Consider the following 27317-nt stretch of genomic DNA (forward strand, 5'->3'; position numbering starts at 1 on the left):
TGACAGACCTGGATTTGAATCTGGCTCCTTCACTTAATATTTTTGTAACCTTCGACAATTTGTTTAAAATCCCTTGAGCCTTAATTTTCTCATCTGTCTTAAAAAGAAGTAACACAATCTCCTACAGTTTTTTAAGTTACATGACATTACATATGTGAAGAACCTAATACAATGTCTAGCTCAGTCAATAAATAGCAAGTGTTTTAAGTTTAAAATATCCTAAAATATATTTAGTAATGAAGAAAACAATTCAAGTTTCAAAAATTAATCAGAAAACACTTATAATCTTACAGGGATAAAGTCAATCATAAGTAAAACTATTTACAGCAAACTTGTAGACTAACCTGCCATAGATACTAAAACACATAAAAATGACAAAGTCAAAAAGGTTTTATAAATAGTTATGGTTAATAAAGAAAGAAAAGGAGAACTCTGGGTCCCAGAAATATAGATTATTCATAGCACTGGCTGAGGAAGTTATTGACTTGGTTGACGTTTTAATGTCCTTGAAAAAAGAGATACGGTGTTCGGCCCGTAAGAGAGAGAATCTGGACCTGAGATCCTATACAAGGCTGGGGATCTGAGAGGGCTGTCAAGTGTATGAAAAGGGAACTAGAAAATGTCCGCTCACTGACCAGAAGATGTAGCATGAAAGTTTGCCATCTACCTTGGGCAATGGATGGGGGCAAAAAAAGTTTCATGAAAATGCAAATCTCAAGACATCCTACATTCTTATGAGATCCAAGTTTAAACTACCTACGTAATCTGAGAGCATGAAGGCAGAGTTAAAATAAAAACTGACTGACTGTAAACCTTGGGGAACAGCACAAATTAAACTCAAACTCATTCTGGGAGGATACTTTCACACTCTAGGGAGCAAAGGACACTCAGAGAAAACAATCCACACCAAAAAGAACTCAAAACCAAATTTTATCAACTACACAAGAAAATGAAATTGGACAATGTAGAAGAGAAATTTAGTGACTAGAAGACAAAATACAAGAACTACAAAGAATGTCACTGAAAGATGGGAAATAGGCAAAACAGGTTAAGAATCATGCAGGACAGAACAGGGAAGTCCAACACACCTCTATTAAAGTTGCAGAAGACTGAGAGAGTGGAAGAAATGCAATACTGAAAAATATGGATACATTCTGTAGGAACTAAAAGAAAATATTACTTCTGATTGAAAAGACACATGAGAATGGGGAAGGAAAGATAAAAAGAAATCCATATACTAACAAACTGTAGTAAAAACTGCAAAAACCAAAGGCAAAGAGAAATTTGTTTTCTGCAATGGGGGAAAAATACTATTAGACTGACAACAGAATTGTACAAAGTAAAAGAAGTCAGAATACTATGGAGTAACATCTTCAAGGTTTCTAAGGAAAGCAGCTGTAAATTTAGATTTTAAAATTCTATAACTAGGTGATGTCTGCAAAAACAGGGAGTTAAGGACCTCTGAAAATCTAGTCTTCCGTAAAAACAACAAGAACACTGGTAAAAAAAAACAAACTGTCAATCGACTATTTGAGTACTATGGAAATACAAGAAAGAGTTGCAGCAATCAGGGAGTGTTTATTGAAGAAAATGGCTGAATCTCAGCTGTTTTACCATGACATAGTCCAATTTCCCACCTTCCCAGTTCTGCAGTATACCTGACAACGAACAGTCCACAATCACAGTGAATACAGTAATCTAGTAGCCATTAAAGGGGGCAATATGGGGTTGGAGCTCCTTTGATCCCATTTCTGGAGCTGTCATTCTTCAAACTCTAGCGGTTCCCAGGAAGATTAATGAAAAACAAAATCTATACACCTAAGAGGCTCAACTGAATTCAAATGAAGTCAAAGTCAAATCCAAGTAAGCGTGCATATGTTATAATCTGTCAAGATTAAAAAATGAGAATCTTGAAAACAACAAGAGAGATATGATTCATCCCTTACAGAGACCACCCCCCAAACCCTGCCAAATTAACTGATTTCTTATCAGAGATCTTAGAGGCTAGAAAGCAGTTGTGAGGACATATTAAAACATGCTGAAAGACTGAAAACTGAGAATTCAATATCCAGAAAAACTATTCTTCAAAAACAAAGGAGGAATTAAGATTTTGCAGATAAATAAAAACAGAGACTGAACAAAAGTTGGAGGACTCACATCTGGATTTCAAAACTTAATACAAAGCCACAGTAATCAAGGCTGTGCATAAAGACAGACATGTAGATCAATGAAATAGAATTTAGAGTTCAGAAAAAAACCCTCACATATACATTCAACTGACATATGACAAGAGTATCAAGACAATTCACTGAAGGAAGAATAGTCTTTTCAACAATGGCGCTGAGACAACTGGATATCCAAATACAAATAAAAGAAACTGGGGGCGCCTGGGTGGCTCAGTCGTTAAGCGTCTGCCTTCAGCTCAGGGCGTGATCCCGGTGTTCTGGGATCGAGCCCCGCATCGGGCTCCTCTGCTGGGAGCCTGCTTCTTCCTCTCCTACTCCCCCTGCTTGTGTTCCCTCTTTCAATGGCTCTCTCTCTCTGTCAAATGAATAAATAAAATCTTTAAAAAAAAAAAAAAAAGAAACTGGACTCCTACAATATACCATATAAAAGTGCTGACTAAAAATGGATTGATGATCTCTAATATAAGGGTTAAAACTAAAACTTTCAGAAGAAAACATAAGCATAAACTTTCATGACATTGTATTAGGCAATGACTTCTTAAACCTGACACTAAAAATATATACATATAAAAAAAAAGAATAGATAAATTGGATTTCATCAAAATTAAAAACTTTGTGCATCAAAGGTCACTATCAAAAAACTCAAGAGACAACCCACAGAATGCAAGAAAACATTTGCAAATAATTTATTTAATGGGGTCTAGTATCTAAAATACACGAAGAATTCATACAACACTAAAATTAAAAGGCAACCAATCCAATTCAAAAATGAGCAAATGAGGGGTGTCTGGCTGCTTCAGTAGGAAGAACATCTGACTCTTAAGCTAGGGGTCATGAGTTGGAGCCCCATGTTGGGGGTAAAGATTACTGGAAAAAAAAAAAAAAGAACTTAAATGAGCAAAAGACATCAATAGCTATGTCTCCAAAGAGGATATACAAATGACCAATAAACATATTAAAAGCTGGCCAACATCATTAGTTATTAGGGAAATACAAATTAAAACCACAATGAGAAAACTAACAAAACTGCAAGCAAAAACTGACAAATGCCAATTACAATGGGAGGTTTTAACATACCTGTGAAGTGAAAAATAAGTAAAATTTGATGAGAGTATAGATATGGACACAGTTAACAAAATTCATAAAATAGACTGACTTACAACCTTGCTGTTAATAATTACAGCATATGGAATCTTTTTACTCACAAATGGGATGTTTCGAAAACTGGACATTTTTGTTAAAGCATAAAGAAATTCTTAAGAAATATGATATTGATTTATACTGACCACATAATTCTGACAATAAAGAAATAAAATTAGAAACCAGAAACAACAGCAACAAAAAATCCAATGCATTTGGAAGTTATAATAATTTAAACTAGACCAGGAGTTGAGCCAGTGGAAAGATGGCAGCAGAGCAGGAGGACCCCAGGCTCACCTCATTCCATGAATACAACTACGTAACTATCAAATCATTCTAAGTACCCCAGGAATTGACCTGAAGACTGGCAGGACCAACTCTACAACCAAAGGTAGAGAAGACGCCACAATGAAGAAGGCAGGAAGCGCAGAGACACCACATGGGAGAGAAATGTACTGTGGGCACTGCGGTGGGGAGGGAGCCATGGTCATGGAGAATGGCGAGAGACAGACTACGCCACAGGGGAGCACACAGGGAAAAACAATCCCTGTAGCAACTGGCTTGGAAAACAAGAGAGCCCAAATTTTCTGAGTTCTTACAACCAGCAGGGCTTAAAGCCTAGAGTCCTAAAGGTCAGCATTGGGCCTGTTCCTGAAGAGAAGGCAGGGCAAACAGCCTGCAAACAGACAGCATGGAAACGGCTATCTGAAGAGTGCCTGGGGTGCATAGTGGGAAGGTTATTTGTTCATCTTGGAGCATCCCAGAAAAGCAGGCTTCAAGGAGAGACCCCTCCAGAAACAAAGAAACTGGAAGGCGCCATTTCCCTCCCCTACCCCTCAGCATAAGTAGAGCTACCTGCCAGAACCAGTGCAAAGCCAATATCCACTACTTAACTTGCTTACACCAAGCCTCACCTCCCCATGCTCTGGTGGATCTGCCCTTCCCAGTCCTTCTTGCCTTAGGCTCAGCAAAGCAGGCCCCCTCTCCCAGAACACTGCCCCAAACCCCTTCTAGCATTACATCTCCCCATCCAGGAGTTATACAGGGCACCGGTTCCAGAGCCCTAGTTAAAATCACATTCAGGCCAGGGACCAAACAGTGCCCACAAGAGGCAAAGAAAGCTTTTGCAGATGATAAAAGAGCCAGAACACAACAGCAGAGCACATATAGCACACACTGGAAACACTCCTGGAAGTGCCAGGCCCTGCAGAACAGGAGACACTACACTGCAGGGCACCATAGGACCTCTTCTTCTTCTTCTTTTTTTTTTTTTAAAGATTTTATTTATTTATTTGACAGAGAGATAGCCAGCGAGAGAGGGAACACAGCAGGGGAGTGGGAGAGGAAGAAGCAGGCTCCCAGCGGAGGAGCCCGATGTGGGACTCGATCCCGTAACGCTGGGATCACGCCCTGAGCCGAAGGCAGACGCTTAATGACTGCGCTACCCAGGCGCCCCAGGACCTCTTCTTAATAAGGCCATTACCCTCAAGAACAGACTTTCCTAACACACAGAAGCAGGCACAGCAACTTGGACAAAATGGGAAGACAGAGGAATTTGTGCCAAATTAAAGAACACGACAAGGCCACGATTAGAGATCTAAGTAAAACATATATAAGTAACATGCCTGACAGAGAATTTAAAGTAATGATCACAAAGATACCCACTGGACTTGAAAAAAAAAAAGTGGAAGACATCAGTGAGACCCTTAACACACAGATAAAAAAAATAACCAGAGATGAAGAGTGCAATAAACAAGATTAGAAACATGCTTGCTGCAGTAACAGCAGACTGGAAGAGCAGATGAATGAATTAATGACCTAGAAGAAAGATTAATGGAAAGTAATCAAGATGAATAAAAGAGAAGAAAAAGAATTATGCAAAATGATAATAGACTTAGGGAACTCAGTGACTCCATCAAATGTAGTAACATTCACATTATAGGATTCCCAGAAGAAGAGAGAGAAAAGGGGGCAGAGTATTTGAAGAGGTAATAGCTGAAAGCTACCCTAATTTGGGGAAGGAAACATATCCAGATCCAGGAGTCAGACAGAACCCCCAACAAAATAAAAAAAAAAAAAAACCAGACCCACACCAAGACATATTATAATTAAAATAGAAAATAGAGTGATAAAGAAAAAAACGTAAAAGCAGCAAGACAATACCCAACTGATAAATTATTGAAACACTGCATCTGAAACTAATGATGTACTTACCATATGTTGGCTAATTTAAACAAAATTTTTTTTTAAAAAGCAGCAAGACAAAAGAAGACAGTTACATATAACAGAAACCCCATAAAGCTATCAGAGGTTTTTTGTTTTTGTTTTTTAATTTTGAGAGAGAGAGCATGAGTGGGGGCAGGGAGTGAACAGTGAGAGGGACAGAGAGAATCTTAAGCAGGCTCCATGCCCAGCGTGGTGCCCAATGCAGGACTCAATCTCACAACCCGAGATCATGACCTGAGCCAAAAATCAAGAGTCAAATGCTTGATTCAACTTGCTTGTCAAAAAAAAAGTCAGTACAGAATAAACACAACTAAAAGGAAATCATAAAGAGGTAACCAATGATAAAACAGAAATGATCAACAAAACTAGAAGCTCCTTCTTTTAAAATTCTAAGAAGCAAACCTCTAGACTAATAAAGAAAAACAGTGCACATAAAATAATTTTACACATGCAAAAAAGAAAAATTAAACACAAAAGAGGTTTTAAAATTACAAGAGAATGTTACAAAAGATGTATGATAATAAGTTTGAAAACACTGATGAACTGGACAATTTTTAGCCTCCAGGCTGACTCAAGAGGGAAAAAAAAAAAACTGCTGAGTCCAATAACCATTAAGAAAAATCAGTAGTCAAAAAAGACCTGGATTCCAAAAAACCAACACCAGAAGCAAACCTTTGCAGAGAGAGAAAAGGAAAAAGCACACTAAGTTTGCAAATAAATAAAATTTGCAAAATAAAATATAGAAGAATATCTTTTTTAAAAAGATTTATTTACTTGAGAGAGAGAGCACGAGACAGAGCACAAGTGGGGTGAGGGGGAGAAGCAGGCTCCCCGCTGAGCAGGGAGTCTGATGAGAGGCTCGATCCTGGGATTCCAGGATCATGACCCGAGCGAAAGGCAGACATTTAACTGACTGAGCCACTCAGGCGTCCCTAGAAGAATATCTTTAAAGATAATGGCACAGAGAAAAAAAATTTTTTTTAAATAACATAACAAAAAGTATAAACCTTAAAGGAACCTAGGTAACTTATAGCAGAGAGAACAACACAGTACTTTTCAACATTGAAAACACAAAGAACCAAGCTATTTATAAAAGAAATGCAAATTAAAGTACTACGATCTACCATGTTATATCCATTAGATTTGCAAAAAATCAACAAGTCTGATTGGCAAGGAGATATTTCTGGGTGGTAACATAATACTGCTACAACTATTTGGACAATGGTAGTCAAGCTGACCATACACATCCCTTATGATGGAGCAATTCCACTTCCAGCTACATAAACTAAACACACCTGTTACATGTGTGAACTGTGAGCTGTTTAGAAGGGTTCAAACTCAAGCTTTTGTTATTGTTGGAAAAAACAATGAATGTAAATAGCTAGTAACAGAAGAATGAATAAATTTTTATATTTATTCAAAGCATTAATAAAGAAGTGAAAATAACAAATTAGAACTTCACATATTAATCTTAATAAATCCCAAAAAATGTTGAGGAAAAAAAGAAAAAGTTACATGTGATATAACAGCATTTATTTAAAGTTCAAAACGTATAATAAATACCAAATGTATAGTTAAAGCACAAAAATATACGTATTACAGCTTTAAAATAGTGGTTAATTCTGAAATGTGAGAAGGCAGAATAGGATGAGAATGGATTAACTTTATCTGTATGTTTAATTCCTTTTTTAAAAAGTTGAAAACATGTTAATAACTATCATTTAATTGCTAAATATATATTTATTAAGTCCCAATGTAAAAACATAAAAATTGTAGGTTATTTTCTGTACTTTCATGGGTAAAATAGTCCACAATTTAGAAAAATAAAATATAAAGAATTAGGTAAAAGAGGAAAATCATCAACTAGCATAGAAAAAAAGTTTAAAACTGTATGGACCTGTATTACTATCATGAAACACGCTTACTGTTTTTTAATCCTCAATTAAAAAAAGAATACAAGCCCATTTAAGAACTACAGAAACAGGTACACAAGGTGCATCTGGCTAGCCCCGTCAGTAGAGGATGCCACTATTCATCTCAGGGTTGTGAGTTCAAGCCCCACACTGGGAGTAGAAATTACTTAAAAATAAAATGTTTAGAAAGAAAGAAAACAGGTATATGAAGTAGAGGGTGAAACTGCCTTTAATTACATCACCCAGAAATAACATCTATTACCATTTTAGTTTTTTTTTTTTAAGATTTTATTTATTATTTGACAGAGAGAGAGAGAGCCAGCGAGAGAGGGAACACAGGCAGGGGGAGTGGAAGAGGAAGAAGCAGGCTCCCAGTGGAGGAGCCTGATGTGGGGCTCGATCCCAGGACTCTGGGATCACGCCCTGAGCCGAAGGCAGACGGTTAACGACTGAACCACCCAGGCGCCCCTACCATTTTAGTTTCTGTCAACATTTTAGTGTGTCACTTTTCAGTGAGTTCTTAATACAGGTGAAATAATTCTATGAAAACACTTTTGCACCTCACTTTTTTTGACATTTGAAGATAAGCACTTTCTCCAAACTGTTAAGCAATTCTCTATGAACAGTAATTTAAAACACCTGAAATACTTGGTCATATGGGTACATTATGTTTTTAAAAGATTTAAAGAGAGAGAGAAGTAGGGGAAGGGCGGGTGGGGGGGGCAGAGGGAGAAGCAGACAAGCAGACTCCCTGCAGAGCTGGGAGCTTGACGCAGGGGTCAATCCCAGGTCCCTGAGACCATGATCTGAGCCAAAATCAAGAGTCGGACACTTAACCACAGTGGTCTAATTTTTTTTATTGTAAATAAAGCAAGGATGAATATCTTTGTGCATAAATTTTTGTCTACATTTTTAATTTTTTTTAACAGGCTCCATGCCCAGCGTGGAGCCCAACGCAGGGCTTGAACTCACCATCTTGAGATTAAGACCTGAGCTGAAATCAAGACTCAAACGTTTAACCAACTGAACCCCTCCACATTTCTAATTTTAAAGTAAGTTCTGGAAATATCAGATAGAGGATATAAAAAAAACTTGATACAGGGAGGCTTATATTAATTTACAAAGGTATACGAAAATATTGTGTTTTTGTTGCTTCACCAGTATCGCAGACTAGTTTATCAGTGGTATCCAACTATTCTTGTAATTTGTACTTCTATGCTGGAATTGACTGTGTTCACATAATTATTAGTGTATTTATTTTATAGCTTGTATGAATAGCCTTTTCACATCTTTTCTCCGAATTTCTTTCTATAAGCTTTTTAAACATTTAGGATTATTATAGACTTCTGTCCTGTTCATTATGAATATTATGCCCAGTGTGAGGCTTGATTTTTAATTTTTTAGGTTATAAGATTCAAATCTTATATTGTTATATAATCGACATTTTGTTTGTAATTATCTTCATTTGCTCCTCACCTCAGAAGATTTGATAAGGATTAAACTTTTAAAATACGTTTTCTTTTTTCTGTTGCCATAAACCTGTTCTGCTGTCTACCCCTAATAATGGTGACAAGCTGAAAACCCTAAAAGCAACCCTGAACACTTCCCTTTCAGGAAGGTAGAGGAATCAATGTTACCAGGCTAAGAAGACAGGCAGGCCTTTCTCTGGCTTTGTCATTCTCATGACCACCAACCAGTGCATCCTCCAGGAGAGCACCTTCAAAACCATAGGTTAGATGGAGTGTGACTCTTGCTGTCTGCCCAGGTTTTACTGGAAGCTCAAACCTCTTCTTTCTTTCTGGAATCTCTGTACATGTAAGTTTTACATCTGATGAGGCTTCAGTAAGGCAATGTATTTGATAGTTCACCATAAACTGTAAAATGCTATATAAATATTACCATGAACAATTAATAATAATAGCAGGAGGGAAGGAATTAAAAAGAAGTTTTAAAAATTTTGCTGTGGAAGGAATACAACATGAGACAAAAATAAATTCACTAGAAATCTCACCGAAGATCCAGACCAGCTTCTTTCCAAAGTAAATCCATCAAGCGCAGCATTTGGAGTGTCAACATATCTTGTCGTAAATCTAAGTGGGGGGGGGGGGGGAATCCTGCTTTATTATAAATGCTTTCCATTTTTGTCTCATAACATTAATTCAAGATTGGCTAATTCAGCCAGAATTAACTAAAACCAATGACAAATACTGTGCTAATATTTTCCCAAAATTTTAATGTTGACCATATTTATTTTGTTAAATATTAGGTTTAGGGGTGCCTGGGTGGCTCAGTCAGTTAAGTGGCTGCCTTTGGCTCAGACTGAGCCCCACATTGAGCTCCCTGCTCAGCAGGGAGTCTGCTTCTCCCTCACCCTTCTCTCATGCTCTCTAATAAATAAATAAAATCTTCAAAATATGCTAGGTTTTTTGGTTAGCATGTGCCCAAAACACTATTAACTAAATTAAGTTAAACAATTTTTTTAATTGGGGCACCTGGTTGGCTCAGTCAGAACATGCGACTTTTTTTTTTTTTTTTTTTTAAGATTTTATTTATTTGACAGAGAGAGATAGCAAGAGAGAGACAGAGCACAAATGGGGAGCAGCAGGCAGAGGCAGAGGGAGGAGCAGGCTCTCTGCTGAGCAGGGAGCCCGATGTGGGGCTCGATCCCAGGACCCTGGGGTCATGACCTGAGCCGAAGGCAGACGCTTCACCAACTGAGCCACCCAGGCGCCCCAGAACATGCAACTCTTGATCTCAGGGTCATGAGTTCAAGCCCCATGTTGGGTGTAGAGATTACTTAAGGAAAAAAAAACAACAACAGTATTTTTCATTGTTTACCACGTATAAGCTACTATACTAATTGTATGGATACTGTAATACTATATAACACAGTTATGCTATGTACAGCATCCATAAAATTCACACTGCTAATTTTTTTCTTTTCTGGTTGTGTTTAACAATGCACAGAAGTTCTTAAAAATCATTTAAGTAATTGTATGATGGGTTACAGAACTGTAACAGTTGATTTTGTTTATTATCATATCTAAGGATAATTTTGAGCTAACAGAGGGCTGTGAAAGTACTAACACATAATGACATTCATATGGTCAAGTGGGGTTAGATGTCTAGCAAAACACCCTAAGTTCATTTTAAAATAGATATAAGCACATTTACTTATGTTCCTAGAATTCCTTTTAATAAACACAACACACAAATACCATAATTCTTATGGACATGAAGAACCTGAAGCTAAGTGAATTTTATGTGACTTGTCTACAGTCATACAACTAACAAGTGGTGGTTGTCATAACTGCCTTCTGGTTGGTGTAATCACCTCAGAGGCATTTCCTTTTGAAAATATGGGTCAGTAAGATATTTTAATTAAAATACAAAACTATGGCAACAATATCGAAATTGCTATCACGGAAACAGAATATATGAATATATTATTGAAAATACTCTCTTGTATTTCACAAGCTTTTTACCAAAGAATTAGACTTTGTATTTTTGGGGGCAGGGGGAAGAAAGATTTATTAGAACAATGTATATAAGTAAGCTGTAAACATTATTTTTTTAAGAGGAAAAAAGGGGGATTTAGGACATGCCAAATTCAATCTTATGACCATTGATAACTACCTCTTGGCTAGCATCTGTTACACATTTATACATCACCTTTCAGACAAAGCAAACTGACAACAAATGAAAAATACTAATGAATTCGGTACCGTAATAACCTCAGTACATACCATCACCATTTTTAAAAATCACTCCAACTGAATCCTCACCAAACACTTTGTTATTGTACACGAGCCACAAAGGCTTCATTTTGGAATCCATGTATTTACACTTTTCAACACTGAAATCAAACAAGGGGAAAATTAGCCCACTTCCACGTAAAGAAAAAGCAAGACTGTAATTTTGCCACAATATATTAGACGTGGGGAAAACCCTCACCTGTTTCATTCAGTCTGCAGAAGTCAGAACTATTACATATCCTCTTTGTAAAAAAGTAACTAGGACGACAGCTTTGGCTAGAATGTAGTGATGCCAGATGGGCTAGACTGAAAACCCAGATTCGTCCCTCTCACTACCTACATTTAAAATTCCTCCTTTTCTTTCTTTATTCTTCCTTATGTTATTATACATAGTCAATACAAACCAGATCATATCATTGGATTAAAATTAGGATTTTTATGAGTTCATTCTTGATTTCTTAAAGAGGGATCAATTTTGAATACGGACATATGGGAATACATATCATTGCTTTTCCATTAGTACTTTTGAAGGGAATAAAACAGTGAGAAATAATCTTTCAAATAGGAAAATAAATTAGTAAACAATCTATGATGGTTGCCAACATTTTGCATACTTAGGATTTTTAACTCTTAGAAAACAAATTTAGTCACATACAATTGAAAGGAAAATAACTTGTAGTAACTGTCATGAACCCCACAGGTGAATTTAGCTAATAGGCATACATCCTAATGCACACAAGAATAACCTTTGAGAAATTTAAGATTTTCCTTCTTTAAATACATTGTGCTTAGGGAGGCTAACAGCTAGCCCTACTGCTCCTGCAAGGCAGTCACTCAGAAATCCTTTCTGCATTGCTATTTTCATGAAAATTCACTGAGCACAGCAAAGATGGTCACTTACTAGAGTTCTGAGAGGATAACACACGGATTCAGAGGCGACTGCAGGTCCGAGAGGGCTTCCCGGTAAGCGTTCTGCTTTAAACAAGTATGCATGGCCTCCTTCCCTTTGGCTCTGTTTAGCTTCACTGCATTCAGTTTGATTAAACTATTTAAAGTTTTTAACTTATTGAGGGCTTCAACCTGAAAAATAAGTTTCCCCACCAACAAAATTTATTGTTAAAAATAATATAAAGTACTATAGTATCAGGTGATCATATTAATAGCCACTCCTTTCCTCTCCCCAATACAAATACTTGACAATCGGCCAAAGTAAAATCAGTACTTGGTTTATGACAAACATGCTAGATACAACAGAGTAAAAAACTCATTTTAATCACTTGTTACTTAAAGCACCATTTTTCAAATGTTCTTTAATCCTTTTCTTAAATGAAATCTTAAAAATCAGAGAAAAGTAAAGGGACATAGATTGTGGTTAAGAAGGTAAGTATGGCAAAGTACTCAGAACTCTGCAGATTGATGAACCACTCCATTTGGCCAGCTTCACAGTACAAGAGGAAAATCTGTGTACAAGTAATCCCGGGGCTCCTGCCGTTCAACCTTAACATCTAGTTCTTGTCACCACTCTGGTGAGACATCTTCTCAATATACTCTTATATTCTCTTTCCATGAGTAGTATAGTTAAATGAATTATTGTGTAATAAAATAAATATGAACATAGAGAATAGTATTTGTTGCCCAAGTCTACATTACTTGTTTTTATGAAGTAACTCTATCAAAACTTATGCAAATTAAAAAAAAAAAAAAACTTATGCAGTTAGTACAAGGTCAATCAACAGCGGCCAACTGAATCAAAACCATTGTGTCTAAAAGTCAACTTCATTGTTTATAAATTTAAGTCTTTCCACGTCATGTTACACAAAAATCCATTAGAAACAGCCTTGGCCAACCATAAACCATAAAGAAGGACTTTATTTTATTATTATGTTATTAAAGCTGAAACAGCTTGTTAATATAAACACATTTATATTAACATGTAAATGGACTATAAATAGCAAGCATATAAAACATGTACACAACACACACTATGAACACCTTGGTTTGAATCTCCATTAACAGGAGATTTATTTTAAGCAATGTTTTCATTTTCGAACTTTGCTTCTATGAAAAGAAACCACTAAGACTCTGTAGGGAGATGAATTCAGTCATGCAGTTTTTATAGACAGGCTGAGGGCTTGCTCACAGGAAACTGGAAGGTTCTATGTAGTTTGATGAAAATCGAGATGGCTGAAGCTTGCCAAGTTAGCCACAGACACTCCATTTCTCAACAGTTTCAGGAGCTGTACAAACACTGGTGAAAAGGGAACCAGTTGAGAAACAGACTGTGCAAACAGGAACTTTTTGAAGTATTTCAAATTTGAATTTCTTCTATGTTTGTACAGTTGGGAATTTTCAGGCCCCATCACTAATTGTGTTGATATCCATTTCCTGGAATAGTGTCCTAAATACCCACATGGCCATAAGTCAAATACTTTAAAGTGTTTCAACACCCTGTCTTTCCATAGGTTTACAGTGATAACAAAAACTGCCACGTAAAACGTAGAGTCTTCCCCTTGCTACTCATCAATTAAGAGTAAAAATATAATCATACATATGTCATATGGTTGATGCTATGAAAGTCAAGCTGAGGGTCCCAGAGAACCAAAGAAATGTATGGTGTGGTATGGTGTGGTCTGATCAAGAGTGAGGTCAATGAAGTAGGACTTCATCAAGTGGGGCCTTATAGGCTTTGGTAAAAAGTTTGGGGAAGATCCACTCTATATGCTAGGTGAGATACTCCTGTATTCATGATTCAACTAATAAAGCCAATTAATATTCACTCAATTGAATTTTCTGTGGCAGCTTCAGGATCTGAAGCAAACTTCCCGTGGCACTCGGGGATGAGAAACGAAGGGTAGTACCGTGAACCATTTTGAATTTACTATCTTTCTCGCCATTTTCCTCTCAGCTCTGAGCTCTGCTCTCTTTTATCAAGCTCCTGATCTAATTGGCTTCCTGTTACAGGGCAGGTCAGACTGAGTTGGCAGATAGCTCTGCCCAGAACTCAGCTTAGCTGGCAGTTCACCCTGAAGCCCAATTCAGCTGGCAGACAGGTCTGCCCAGACCTAAGCCTCTAGCTTTTCAGAATACAATTTTCCAGGTGGAAAACCCCAATCTTAGTTCTGTCCCTGGATTCCACATTGGAAACTGCTGACAGTTTAGTCTTCAATTCTCTGTTTGTTTGGAATCCTTCCCCAGATTCCATATTGGGAACTGTTGGAGGCAGCTGTGGTTCTCCATTTTATTTGGAATTAGTCCATACTCCAAATTCCTTGGGATTTGCTGGTTTATCCCTTCCCCAGTCTGAGGTTCCATGGGAACTGGTGGTGCATACAGGAGCTTCTGGCCAGGACACAGTAACATTTCTTGGTCACTGATTATCTATTAAGGTGCATATTTTTCTGTCTTGTTTTGTATAGATAAAGGCTACTGCTAAGAGGGATCTCTGAGGTCAAAAAGCTGCAAAAAACGGGTCAAGCAGTCAAAGGCTATTAGAGCATCTGCTACTAAGAAGACTCCTGTAAGAGGGTAAGTTGGTCATGGAACAGGTTAGACTGACACTAGGTTACCTGCCAACAGTAAGAAAATTTCTGTGCAACAAGGTACACTGTAAAACACCCCACAATTCCCAACCTCACCACACATCCCTCTTAGTTATTAGTTTGGCTCCAAGAAATCCAAAGGTCTAGATAAAACAAATAGGATCCTTTAAAACTGAAGAGTTGAGCACACCAACTTCTAGCACAACTGCTTATTTTATCTCTAAGAATTACATGTAGAGGCCACTTTAGATAACAGGTTTGAGAAATGGAATGTAGAACAAGGCAAAAGGGCCCACAGTGGGCACCTGGCTGAATACACACAGGACCACCAGGTGACCCACTTCGAAATATCCATAAGCCCTAACTGACCAATGGGCTATTTACAACCAGGCAGTGTTACCAAAAAAAGGGGTAAGGGGTAATTCCATAGGTCCCCATACCTCTTCACCTTCCCCCCTTTAAAAACAGCCCCCACCCACTGCCTCACTGCAGACAGTCTTCTCCTTTGCTGTCCTGTCCACCGCTCTCTTGCAGTGTATTCAATAAACTTCTATCTCCTTTGTTCTGCCTTGCGTAAATCCTTTCACCGCCTGTGCCACCAGCTTCTAAGCCACCATCACCCCATGTTTGGGGGTCCCCATCTGATCCAGAGAGACAACACACTGTTGTCCTAGAAATTTCAGATAGCTAGTAAAATGGCAAAATCTTATAGAAGAAAACCTAGAAATATAATGGCCATTATGTGGAAATTTCTAATTAGATAAAACATTTAAGAAATGCATTTGAGGGGCGCCTGGGTGGCTCAGTCGTTAAGCGTCTGTCTTAGGCTCAGGGCGTGATCCCAGAGTCCTGGGATCGAGCCCCACATCAGGCTCCTCTGCTGGGAGCCTGCTTCTTCCTCTCCCACTCCCCCTGCCTGTGTTCCCTTTCTCGCTGGCTCTCTGTCAAATAAATAAATAAAATCTTTTTAAAAAAAGAAAAGAAAAAGAAATGCACTTGAAAGCGAGTGTTCCCAAATTAAACAGAATGGATATGCACCTATTAGTATGAAGCAGTCTCTAAAAGGTTTCAAAATTCCAAAATAGTTTCATTGAAGATTCACTGCAAAAGGCTAATGAAAAATTAAAGAAAAAGGGTATTTAAAACAAAAGACTGTAACAGACTGAGGCCTAAGACTGACATAATTTTACTGCTCCCCTCTATCCTTTGAGTATCCATTCTAATAACCATCGGTATGAACTGCCTTTCTACTCTAAAGAGACTATTAAACAGTTAGCTTATAAAATAAAACCACCTGAGGCTATGGGCCACTTTCTTCTCTTAAGTTTCACGAATCTTGCTCAAAGGCAGAACACTAAGGGCGACAGTCAAAGAATTTCTTAAATCCAGGGAGAGGATTCTGAAAATTTCTATAAGCAGATTACCTCTGGAGCCCAACTCGACATTTTGTGAGGATAACATCTTTTGCATATACTTTGAAGATGCCTCTTAGGTCCATGGGATTGTTTAATACTGCCAGAAAGAGTTGACTGTCACGGTTGCAATCTGACAAGGTATCTGAAAGGACTTAATAACTTTATGATGAGAAATATGGCCAAATTGGAAGATATTATTCAGAGCCCAATAGAAATTTTTTTAGGCCTTCTCCCCTACGCTTACCCAGCGAGAAAGAAAAACACTCTAACATAGGTGCATAGGTGTTAGCCGTTTGGTATCACTTAGGCAGCAACCCAAGTCTTTGAGGAAATGAAAACAGTTGTCTTTGTTTTACAAATCTAGTCTTTACAGGACCAGAGATGTGGCTGAAAAACAACTCAAAATCCATCAATACTTTTTACCAAACCCAAAACCTCCCCTATTTATCTCAATAGGCTTGTAAGTATTATAAATTCTGGTTTTAAAAGAACAAAGTTATAGGAAGAGCTTGCATTTTTTTCCCCTGTGCCTTTGTGATAATACATGTCCTACCAGAGTCCTCTCCATAAGTTGTATCTAGACCATCTCTTTGACAAGTACACTTCAGGGAGGTAATTCTTATCAAAAGGGGGAAAAAAGGTCATTTAGAACTTGACTTGTTAAGAACAAATATAGTTCTTAAAACTCTTCTCCACAAGTATTAGAAAAAGGTTTAGGCCCCTAATCTGAACTTATTCCATCTATCAGAAAAACAATTTAGAGCCAACTATTTTTCATAGGCAGTGAGTTTTGTATTATTATACCTAATTCATGGTAGTAATTTAAAGCTATAAGGTCTCTGTTTGCTTCCATTTGTGTTGGTATGTGTGTTCACACATGTGTTTTAAATGTGTGGTATCTTCTACCTCCAGATGGGACTGCCAAAATTAACTTGTAGAAGAGCTCTGTTTATATGGCTTAAAAAAAACAAGCACTTACATAAATTTAGACTTCACAAAATTCTCAGAAATGTAACAGAAACTATCCCAAAAGTTTTTCAAGTTCACATACTCTGGAATAATTTTTGGTAAATTAAAGCAAGTTTAAGTTTGTTGGTTGAGTGGGAACAGGCACGTCTTTAGGCTTATCAACACTGACTATAAGGTAGATAAACAACTTTGTATTTCTGTTCTAATTTGTCAGCAGAAAAATAACTTAGAATGATGGCTGATTCTAATGTCTCATGAAGTTTTCATGGGTAAAATAATTGTTGAGAACAAATCATTAAGCAGATTAAGTGGAATAACAGTTAATAAAGTTTTTTAGCAACAATTATATTTTATTGTATATGTACTTAAAAATAGCTTCCCAAATCTCTGGTAATGTGAAACTTTGAAGTTTTGCTAAGTTAAAATAAACATTAATTACTGAACATAAGTTTATCTACTTTTGGGTTCTTATTACAGAGAAACTAAAAGATATTAGGATGTGTTAGTGCACTGGAAAACTGAAAAAGGTATATGCTTCTAGAAATTATGAAATGTACTCATCAACTTGCAAATCTAAAGAATGCTGGTATTAACAGTTCGTAACTCCTTCTAGGTTTTTACCAGGAACTAAGGTTTCTAAAGGTTAAGTTAATATATGCAATTAAAGCCAGCAGAAATAAAGGAAACATCTCCATATGCTAAGAAAGCAAAATGTGTGTTTTTGGTAAAAGAAGGTATCAGAAATGAAGATATCCTTTTGAGGGGGCAAAAAAGTTGTAGGAAGTTTGTGAAAAAGAAATCTTTGGAAAGGAATTTTGTGTGTGGTCAGGACTAAGACTGCAATGAGTAAGTTTTAATATCAAAAGTAAGCTCATGTAAAGTCAGAATTTGGTTTTCTCTGTTTTTGTGTTTTGTTTTGGTTTGTTTTAACTTTGTCTACTTTTGATAACAGATTGTGGAAGTTTCTTTACCTTTAAGTGATCTGCCTAGAAAACAAAGATACTGTGTTTTATCAAAATAATTTCCTGTGGTTGCTGTCTTTATCAGGTTGTTGATTACTTAAGAAAACTGAGTCTTCTCAATATTAAAAGAGCTAAGTTTTGCTAGTTTGCTAATAGATAATTAAGTTTCATAATGATCTGTGATCCTATTTACTCAAGGGCTTTAAAACTCCACTCCCCCTTGGGGGCGCCTGGGTGGCACAGTGGTTAAGCGTCTGCCTTCGGCTCAGGGCGTGATCCCGGCGTTATGGGATCGAGCCCCACATCAGGCTCCTCCGCTGGGAGCCTGCTTCTTCCTCTCCCACTCCCCCTGCTTGTGTTCCCTCTCTCGCTGGCTGTCTCTATCTCTGTTGAATAATAAATAAACTCCACCCCCCCTTTACGAATTTCTCAAAATCAAATTATAAATGTTCTTTTTGATGTGGAATAAATTTTGGGACTTTTCCAAAGACCTCCTGGAACATTTCAAGGGATCTGTTAAACTAACTGGATTTATTTGATATGTTAAATTACGAAGGAAATACTGTCAAACAAGAAGTAATAGTAAGCCTTCTTTACAAAGTATTTGCGTTCTAAAAATTATATGAAATTCCTAGAAATCTGGTATGTCCTCGTATAGTATTATCACTTGTAATTCTGATTATCTTCAAATGTTTATGGCATCCTCTGGGACCCCAATCAAAAATGGCAAACCATCTTCTTACTGTTATTGCCTTCCCTTCTGAAATTTCTGTCATTAAAACTGAGGCTCACACTAGAAGGATTAAACCTGAGTTACCAGAAAAATGCCCCAGCTGACTTTCATGCGAAGGCAATAGCAACACAATCTCTAAAGATGGTGGTACATGTGGAAGAAATCCATTCCCTACTTCTGCAAAACCTGCCCCTCACTGCCAGACTTTTGCCATCCTGATGGACTTGTAAGATAGCAACAGTCTGCTCCTGAATTAGAGAAATTAACATGGGTAAGCAATAGCAGTAAGTTAAACAGTTTGAGGCTATGGGAAACCCAAGATGGCTGCTTGGTTCTTGCTGACTCTCTGGCAAACTCCATTTTTTAGTTTTTGCATTCCTTCACCCAGCATAATGCATTTAAGATGACACAAATTATGAAGAGAGATTGGTAAGGGGACTTTTATTAAACTACAAACACAGTCTACCAGCAATGTATGACTTGTCAGGTCCATAATCTGAGAATAACTATTTTTGTCCCAAGAGATCTCAGACCGCTGCCTTCTGGACCTTTTGAATATCTGCAGATGACTTCATTCAATTGCCAATTAGTATGGATTACCAATATGTCATTATTGTATGTGTGTTTTCCAGAGGGGCTGAAGCATTCCCAAGCTCCAACGCTGATGCCCTCACAGTGGCAAAGAAACTGTCAGAAAATGTATTTCCCACTTGTGGTATACCTTCCACAATCTCCAGTGATGGAGGCCCCCACTTCACTGGACAAATCACATGAGGCTTAATGAAAACCTGGCAAACTTCTTAGAATTAACACTGTCCCTATCACCTTCAATAATCAGGCAAAGCTGAGAGAACTAATGGTATTCTCAAACTTAAAACTTCTAAACTTGCCTAAACTACTGGACTTTCCTGGCCTAAGGTACTATCTTTGGTCTTGCTGACTATTAGTAGTTACCCCTTTAGGAAACAAACTTACTCCACATGTGACAGTCACCAGCAGACCAATGTCTATTAGTATACAGCCTTATGCTGACCTCATGCTATTAAGCCGAGCTACTGTAAATCTTGAATATCTTATGCTCAAGCCTATCATCAACAGGTTAAAGAAGCCTTCTTGGATCTCAATTCAAAGGTTCCTGTTGGTCACAGTCTAGAGCTTGGTAACTGGTTATTCTGGAAATGTCATCAGACAAAGATAGCTGTTGAACCCCATTGGAAGGGACCGTAACAACTGCTCTTGACCACTACACTGCTGCAAAGCTAAAAGGTATTAAGCCTTGGCTATACATCTCACAGCTAATGAAGGTTCCATCTCCAACCTGGTCCTGTACAGATGCTGGCGACCTCTAAGTCAAATTGATGAGGAAGACATGTAGCTGACGTCAAGGCAGACTGCTTCTGCCCAAGGCGATAGATCATTGAACCTTAACTAAACATGAAACCCTTTCTCCTTTCTTTTACTCTGGCATTAGCCTGGGAAGATAATGCCCTCATCTCTTTCTCCCCAGGCCACTGCTTAAGGGAGGTAACCTCTGGATTTTAAAACAACCTTTTAGTTCTGGCTAGGAGAAAAACCTAACTGAGCCCCTAACTTTTCACAAGCAAAGTAAGACATCTCACTGGGCGACTCCCTTGAAGTTACGTTGTTGAGTTAGAAAGGACCTGTCGGGAGGCTTTCACGTTTCAGGAATTCACTCCTCTTGGCAGGTCCCTACTTCCGTGGTTAGAGATAAATGTAAATGAGCCTGTGATCAGGAAATTCTCCTCAATTCTTGAAATTACTGCAGAATCTGCTGCTAAAGCAAGAGGCCCAACAACCATCCTTGGACTCTTTAGCTAAAGCTTTCTTGATAGTAGGACAGCCCTCGATTATCTTTTAGCCGAGCAAGGAAGAATCTCTGCTGTAGCCAACACAACCTGCTGTATCTGGATTAACATTTCTCAGGAAGCTGAAACTCAGTTATGTAAGATCACAGAGCAAGCTGCTTGGCTTAAAAGGGTGACTCCTTCAACAGGGTCTTTCTTTGACTGGTTTGGGTCTTGGGGACCATGGCTCCAAAATGCACTCCAAACACTGGGAATTATCCTGCTTATAGTTACCATAACAATCTCTCTGGTACATTGTATCCTCTCACAAGTTTTAAATGCATGTTAAGCCACTAACCATTAAGTAAATGAACTCCTTAGGACTGGAACGTCAAAAAAAGGAACAAAGAGAATGGCTGACTTCCATAACCTATGAATACCACAGGGATTAAGCAAAAACATCCTAACCTATGGATAATGGATACCACACAAAAGGAACAACAAAAACTTTGAGAACTTCGAAACAGTATCTGATAGTGCACTAATGCCTTAAATTTTGATCACATCTGTCCATTAAGCTGAGAGCCTGATCAAAAGGGAAATGTTAAAAGAAAATGAAAGGCCCCAAATACTAGGTCAAATCACCAGACTGAGGCTTAATACCTAACCTAACTACAACTTCAACCTTCCCCCACCTTTTTAAAAAAGGTTTATTTATTTATTTGAGAGATAGCAAGAGAGGGGAGAGGGAGAGGGAGAGAGAAACTCAAGCAGATTCTACGGTAAGCACAGAGCCTAATCAGGGCTCAATCTCACAACCCTGAGACCATGACCTGAGCCCAAACCAAAAGTCGGACAGTGAACTGACTGTGCCACCCAGGTGAACCCTTTTCTTTTTTTTAAGATTTTATTTATTTATTTTGCGAGAGAGAGAGAGAAAGAGCATGAGTGGGAAGAGGAGCAGAGGCAGAGGGAGAGAGAGAATCCCAAGCAGCCTCCACGCTGAGCTCAGAGCCCAACGTGGGGCTCCATCTCATGACCCTGAGATCATGAGTCGATGCTTAAGTGACTGAGCCACCCAGATGTCCCGTCCCCCCCCCCCCCCGCTCTGCCCCCCCCCAGCCAAGTGTAGTCTTAACAGTCAATCAGGAATTTTCTAGTCAGTACCAATAAGATAACCTGTCACAGGGGCCCTCTCAACCCTCCCCCAAAAATGAGGAAATCTACCTAATAAGACCCTCTGCCCCTCCCCCTAAGGGAAGGTAACTGGCCTAAAACAATCATTTCTTTTCTTTTGCTAATTGCCCCGCCCTCTTTCTGCCTATAAAATCCTTGTATTTTGCAACTCAAAGTCCCCTCTACTAGATTAGCTAGATAGGACACCGCCCAATTCATGAATCAATTAATAAAGCCAATTAGATGGTTTAAAAAAATTGATTTTAATCTCAATGCAATGAATATTACTTCAGGGATTTTAAAAATGGAAATGACATAATACATCTACATTTTAAAAAGGTCACTTTATCTGCTGCCAGAACAGGAGATGTGTGTGCAACAATGGAAACAAAAGGCACAATTTAAGAAGTTAATGAAGACATCCAGGTGAGAGAAGATAATGGATTGGATGAGGGCAGCAGCCATGAACACAAAAGAGACATTGATAGGTATGAGATATTATTTGAGGACTATAAAATTAAGGGGGCTAATAGTATCCATTCCATAGAGTTGTGAAGAATAAATGGCTCATAATAAAGGGTGAGTAAATGTTAGCTATTACTACCACTATTAATGGGCTTTCCAAAAGAACCAGATAAAAGATGTTTTAACATGAATGAAAAACCATAATATAATCATAATATAGTAACATATTACACATATATAATGTAAATCATCTATGAAAAGCTATGGGAGCTTCTCTGGCAATGCAAATGAGTTAGGAAAGTATAATGAAACTGGGAATTACCACAACGATCTTATATAAAATAGGGTAGACACCAGAGAGGTGTAAGAATGAGCAGGTTAAGAGTGAGGAAACAAATGTCCTTCAAATGAGATCAGGAGACTGGAAAATATAGCAAAGTAGGGGAGTCTGCCATGAGGAAAAAACAATGTACCAAGAAGCAAAATCTGAGAGAGGTTTTTTAATTCTACAAGATAGTCGTCTAAGTGGATTGAATACACAGATTCGGATTATATCAGCTGGATGTAACTACCTTGCTAATAACTTCCTAGTCACATACAACTAATATTCTGATGTTTACACCCAGACAATAATCAACACCTATAGTAAAACCTTCAGGCCTCATTTCTCTAACATGCACCCACAGACCAAGACACAGTAAAGTTGATAATTCCCCCCAATGCTTTCATCAGTGCCAAGACTGAAACTGATTTTTCCCTGACTTCAAAGGAGCCTATGGTTTTTTACCATGGTAACTGCATATTGGGGGAAAGGAAATAACCAGACCTTTTCAAACTTCTAGACACTGGCTTTGAAGTAACACTAATTCTAGGAGACCCAAAATGTCACTGAGGTCCACCAGAGTAGGTGCTTATGGAAGTCAAGTTAACAATTAGCACAGATACGTTTCACAGTGGGCCCAATGGGTCCCACACCCCAAACCCATCCTCTGGTTATTTCTCCAATTCTGGAATGCATAATTGGAATGGATATACTCAGCGGTTGGCAGAATTCCCATATTGGTTCCTGACCTATGGAGTGAGGGCTATTTTTGGGGGAAGGTCAAGCAGTAGTTATTACAACAACCTCTACCTAAGAAAACAATAAACCAAAAGCAATACCCGTTCCTGCAGTGACTACACAGATTAGTGCCATCATCAAGGACTTAAAAGATGCAGGGGTAGTAATTCCCATCACAACCCTATTCATCTTGCCTATCTGGCCTATGCAGAGAAAACACAGATCTTAAGAGAATTACAGTGGATCATCCTAACATTAATTAGGTGGTATACCAAATATGGTTTCATTGTTGAACAAAGTAACACATCCCTGGTACTTGGTATACAACTACTGAGCTAACAAACGCTTTTTCCTCCATACCTGTCAATAAAGTATCACAAGAAGTTTGCTTAAGCTGGCAAAGCCAAAAATACATTTTCACTGTCCTTTCTCAGGGGTATATATCAACTCTCCAGCTCTATGTCATAATTTAATTTACAGAGATCTTCATTGCCTCTACCCTCAACAAGATACCACTCTGACACCTTTATAACATTAGACTGATCCAACCTCGTGAGTAAGAAACAGCAAATGAGAAGGTAGGAAATATTCCAACGAAAATTTGGGGCCTATTATCTCAATGAAAACTGTAGGGCTCAATTTGTATGGGGCGTATCAAGATACCCCTTCTACGGTAAAGAAAAATTTGTTGCTCTGGCCCCTCCTACAACCAAAAATGAGGCACAACAGCTAGTGGGCCTCTTTGCATTGTAAAGGCAACATATTCCTCATGTGAGTAATGTACTGCAGTCTATTTACTAAGTGACCTAAAAGGATGATAGTTTTGAATGAGATCCCAAACAAGAGAAGGTTCTGCATTAAGTTCAGACTGCTGTGCCTGCTGCTGTGCTACTTGGTCCTATGATCCAACAGATCTAATGGTGCTTGAACTGTCAGTGGCAGACAGAGATGCTGTTTGGAGCCTTCGGCAGGCCCCTATAGGTAACCCATAGCATGGGTCCTCAGGATTTTGGAAAAAACACCGGCCATCTGTAGATAAACACCCTCCTTTAGAGAACCAGCTCTTAGCTTGCTACTAGGATTTCATACTGAATGCTTAACCACTGGCCACCAAGCAAGCATGTGACCCGAGCTGCCCATTGAACTGGGTGTTATCTGACCCACCAAGCCATAAAGATGGGTGAGCAAAATAGTACTCCATCACCAAATGAAAGTGGTATATATGAGACTAGGCCAGAGTAGGTCCTGAAGGCACAATGAGTTACACGAAGAAGTGATTCAAATGTCCATGGTTTCCCCCTCTTGCTACACTACCTTCTCTTTCCCAGCCTGCACCTATGGCCTCACAAAGAGTTCCCTTCAATCAGTTAACAAAGGCAGAGAAGACTCAAGCATGCTTTACAGATGATTCTACACTGTATGTAGGCACCATATGAAAGTTGACAACTGTGGTATTACAGCCCCTTTCTGAAACATTTCTGAAGGACTGTGCTGAGGTGAAATCCTCCCTGTGGGCAGAACTCTGGAAAATGCAATTCACTCTTTGCTTTGCTTGGAAGGAGAAATGGCCATACATACAATTATATAACAATTCACGAGCTGTGACCAAAACTTGGCTGATGGCCAGGAACTTAGAAGGAACATGACTAGAAAATTAGTGACAAGGATATTTGGGGAAGAGATATGTGTTAAACCTCTCTGAATAGGCAAAAAAAAAAAAGGGGGGTATGCGTCTCCTTGGATGTTCACCATAGGATATCTTTGGAAGAGGATTTTTATAATCAAGTGCATAGGATGACCCATTTTGTGGATACCAGTCAGCCTCTTTTCCGAATCACCCTTGTCATCACCCAATGGGTTAATGAACAAAGTGGCCAAGGTGACAGAGATGGAGGTTATACATGTGCTCAGCAATATGGACCTCCACTCACTAAAGCCTACCTGGCTATGACCACCACTGACTGACTGCTGTGCCAGCAGCAGAGACCAACACCGAAAGCCTGATACAGCACCATTTACTCAGGATGGTCAGCCAGCTATCTGGTGACAGATTGATTACACTAGATTGCTTCTACTAAGGAAGGGGCAATATTTTGTTCTTACTGGAATAGACACTTAACTCTTGATACGGATTTACCTTCCCTGCATGCAATGTTTCTGCCAAACTACCATCTATGGAGTCACAGGACACCTTATCTACCATTGTTGTATTCCATACAGCATTGCTTCTGATCAAGAAACTCATTTCACAGCAAACAAAGCATACAGTGGGCTCACGCTCATGGTATTCACTAGTCTTACTATGTTCCCCACTAACCTGAAGTAGCTGGCTTGACAGAAGAGTGGAATGGCCTTTTGAAGACTAAGTTACAGTACCAGCTAGGTGGCAATACCTTGCAGGACTTGGGCAAAGTTCTCCAGAAAGCCGTATATGCTCTGAGTCAGATCCACTATATGACACTGTTTCTCCCACAGCTAGGACTCAAGAGTCCAGAAATCAAGGTTTAAAAATGGAAGTGGTACCACTCACTATTACCCCTGATTACCCACTAGGAAAATTTTTGCTTCCTTTTCCTGCACCTTATGCTTTATGGGCACAGAGGTCTTAGTTACAGAGGGAAGAATGACTCCAGTGGGAGACATGGCAATGATTCCACTGGACTGGAAAATCATAGGAAGAGAAAATTCATTTACAGTACTGTACTAAACCAGAAAAACGAGTGTATAAGTGGACTCGTGTTATTCAAATTCATGTTGTTCAAGGGCCAACAATACACATACACAAACATACACACCCCTTATTGGTTGTTTCTCTGTAAAACACTAACTCACTCTTCATGGAACTGACACCAACTACACCATCAAAACCTACAAGTGTCTCCTACATTGTGAACTCTTCCCTAATGTCTTAAGTTTGGTTACATGTCTCTCTTTTGTGCTTCCATAATATTCCCATAACAACACTTCTAACATAACACTTAATCACTGATTTGTACATCTTCTCTATGGAATATAAACTTCTTGATAACAATAACATAACTATATTCACTTCACATTACCAGCACCTAACACAAACCCTGGCACATAATAAGTTCTAAGTTCATGTATATTAAACCATTAAGAAAACCTTCTTTTATTAAGAGGATACTCAATTCAAGAAAAATCATTGCTAAAGAAGAGCATATTGTTGCTACCTGTCAATGAAGGATCCTGGCATGAAGAAGCTAGAATAAAGGGCTGTTTTATTTTGATGGCAGAAATGCTCTCATCACAACCTTCAGGGGACCAACGACCTGCCAGCAAATCAAGCCTGGGCCACAGTTATGCTTCTCACTTGCAAGCAAGCTATTAAAAAACCATTACTATTTGCAATTACTTAGCTGTATAAACCAGGATTATCTCCAAAACAAAAGAAATAAATGGATACTCAGACTACAACTGTCAATAATAGTCCTGGATTTTGAAATTCTGTATTCAGTGAAACAGTTTCATGGTACTGTTTAAAGGCTTTATTTTATTTTAGCTTCAAAACACATTTATACTAGATAAAATGACACTGTTGTCTGTTTTATATCTTGGATCTATGTTTAAGTTTTGATTTACAAAGAGAGTTGTGGTGCTAAAAGTGTGAAAACTCCCAATATGATTTAAAAAAAAAGTTAGTTTTATAGCTGGACAGATTTAACTTTAAAACTTATTCCCATCACTTAATAGTTGTGGTTTTTAGGCAAGCTACTTAATCTCTTGGAGCCTCTGTTTTCCCCCTCGTCAAATCCAAACAGTATTGGCAACTACTGTGGCACATTAAGAGAGTAAAATAATATACTTAAGATGCTTAGTATGGTTTCTGGCACATAAGCATTTAATAACTGACCTACCAATATCACTAATATCTCATCACCTGCAATGATTAGAAAATGAAGGCCTGGAAAGAAGTTAAGGGACTGCAGGCCCATATATATATATGTTTGAA

The 27317-nt window shown here is 38.3% G+C and overlaps 1 protein-coding gene across 4 annotated transcripts in view; it reads right to left on the reverse strand.

Annotated features, from left to right (window-relative positions):
* The window catches only part of PIK3CB (phosphatidylinositol-4,5-bisphosphate 3-kinase catalytic subunit beta), a 184630-nt gene that overhangs the window by 12168 nt on the left and 145145 nt on the right, over nucleotides 1-27317 (reverse strand). For 3 of the 4 annotated variants that reach the window (XM_087870221.1, XM_045791870.2, XM_045791871.2), the window contains 3 exons: nucleotides 12122-12300; nucleotides 11212-11321; nucleotides 9477-9555 (listed from right to left, as the gene is read on the reverse strand). In XM_087870221.1, coding sequence (XP_087726347.1) covers nucleotides 9477-9555; nucleotides 11212-11321; nucleotides 12122-12300 — 368 coding nt within the window. Of the gene's footprint in view, nucleotides 1-5000; nucleotides 9350-9476; nucleotides 9556-11211; nucleotides 11322-12121; nucleotides 12301-27317 lie in introns of those variants that run through there. The other variant, XM_045791872.2, reaches the window with a different exon arrangement.

The sequence above is a fragment of the Ursus americanus genome, chromosome 20 (assembly GCF_024610735.1).
Source record: "Ursus americanus isolate L20-20 chromosome 20, mUrsAme1.1.p, whole genome shotgun sequence".
Classification (NCBI taxonomy): Eukaryota; Metazoa; Chordata; class Mammalia; order Carnivora; family Ursidae; genus Ursus; species Ursus americanus.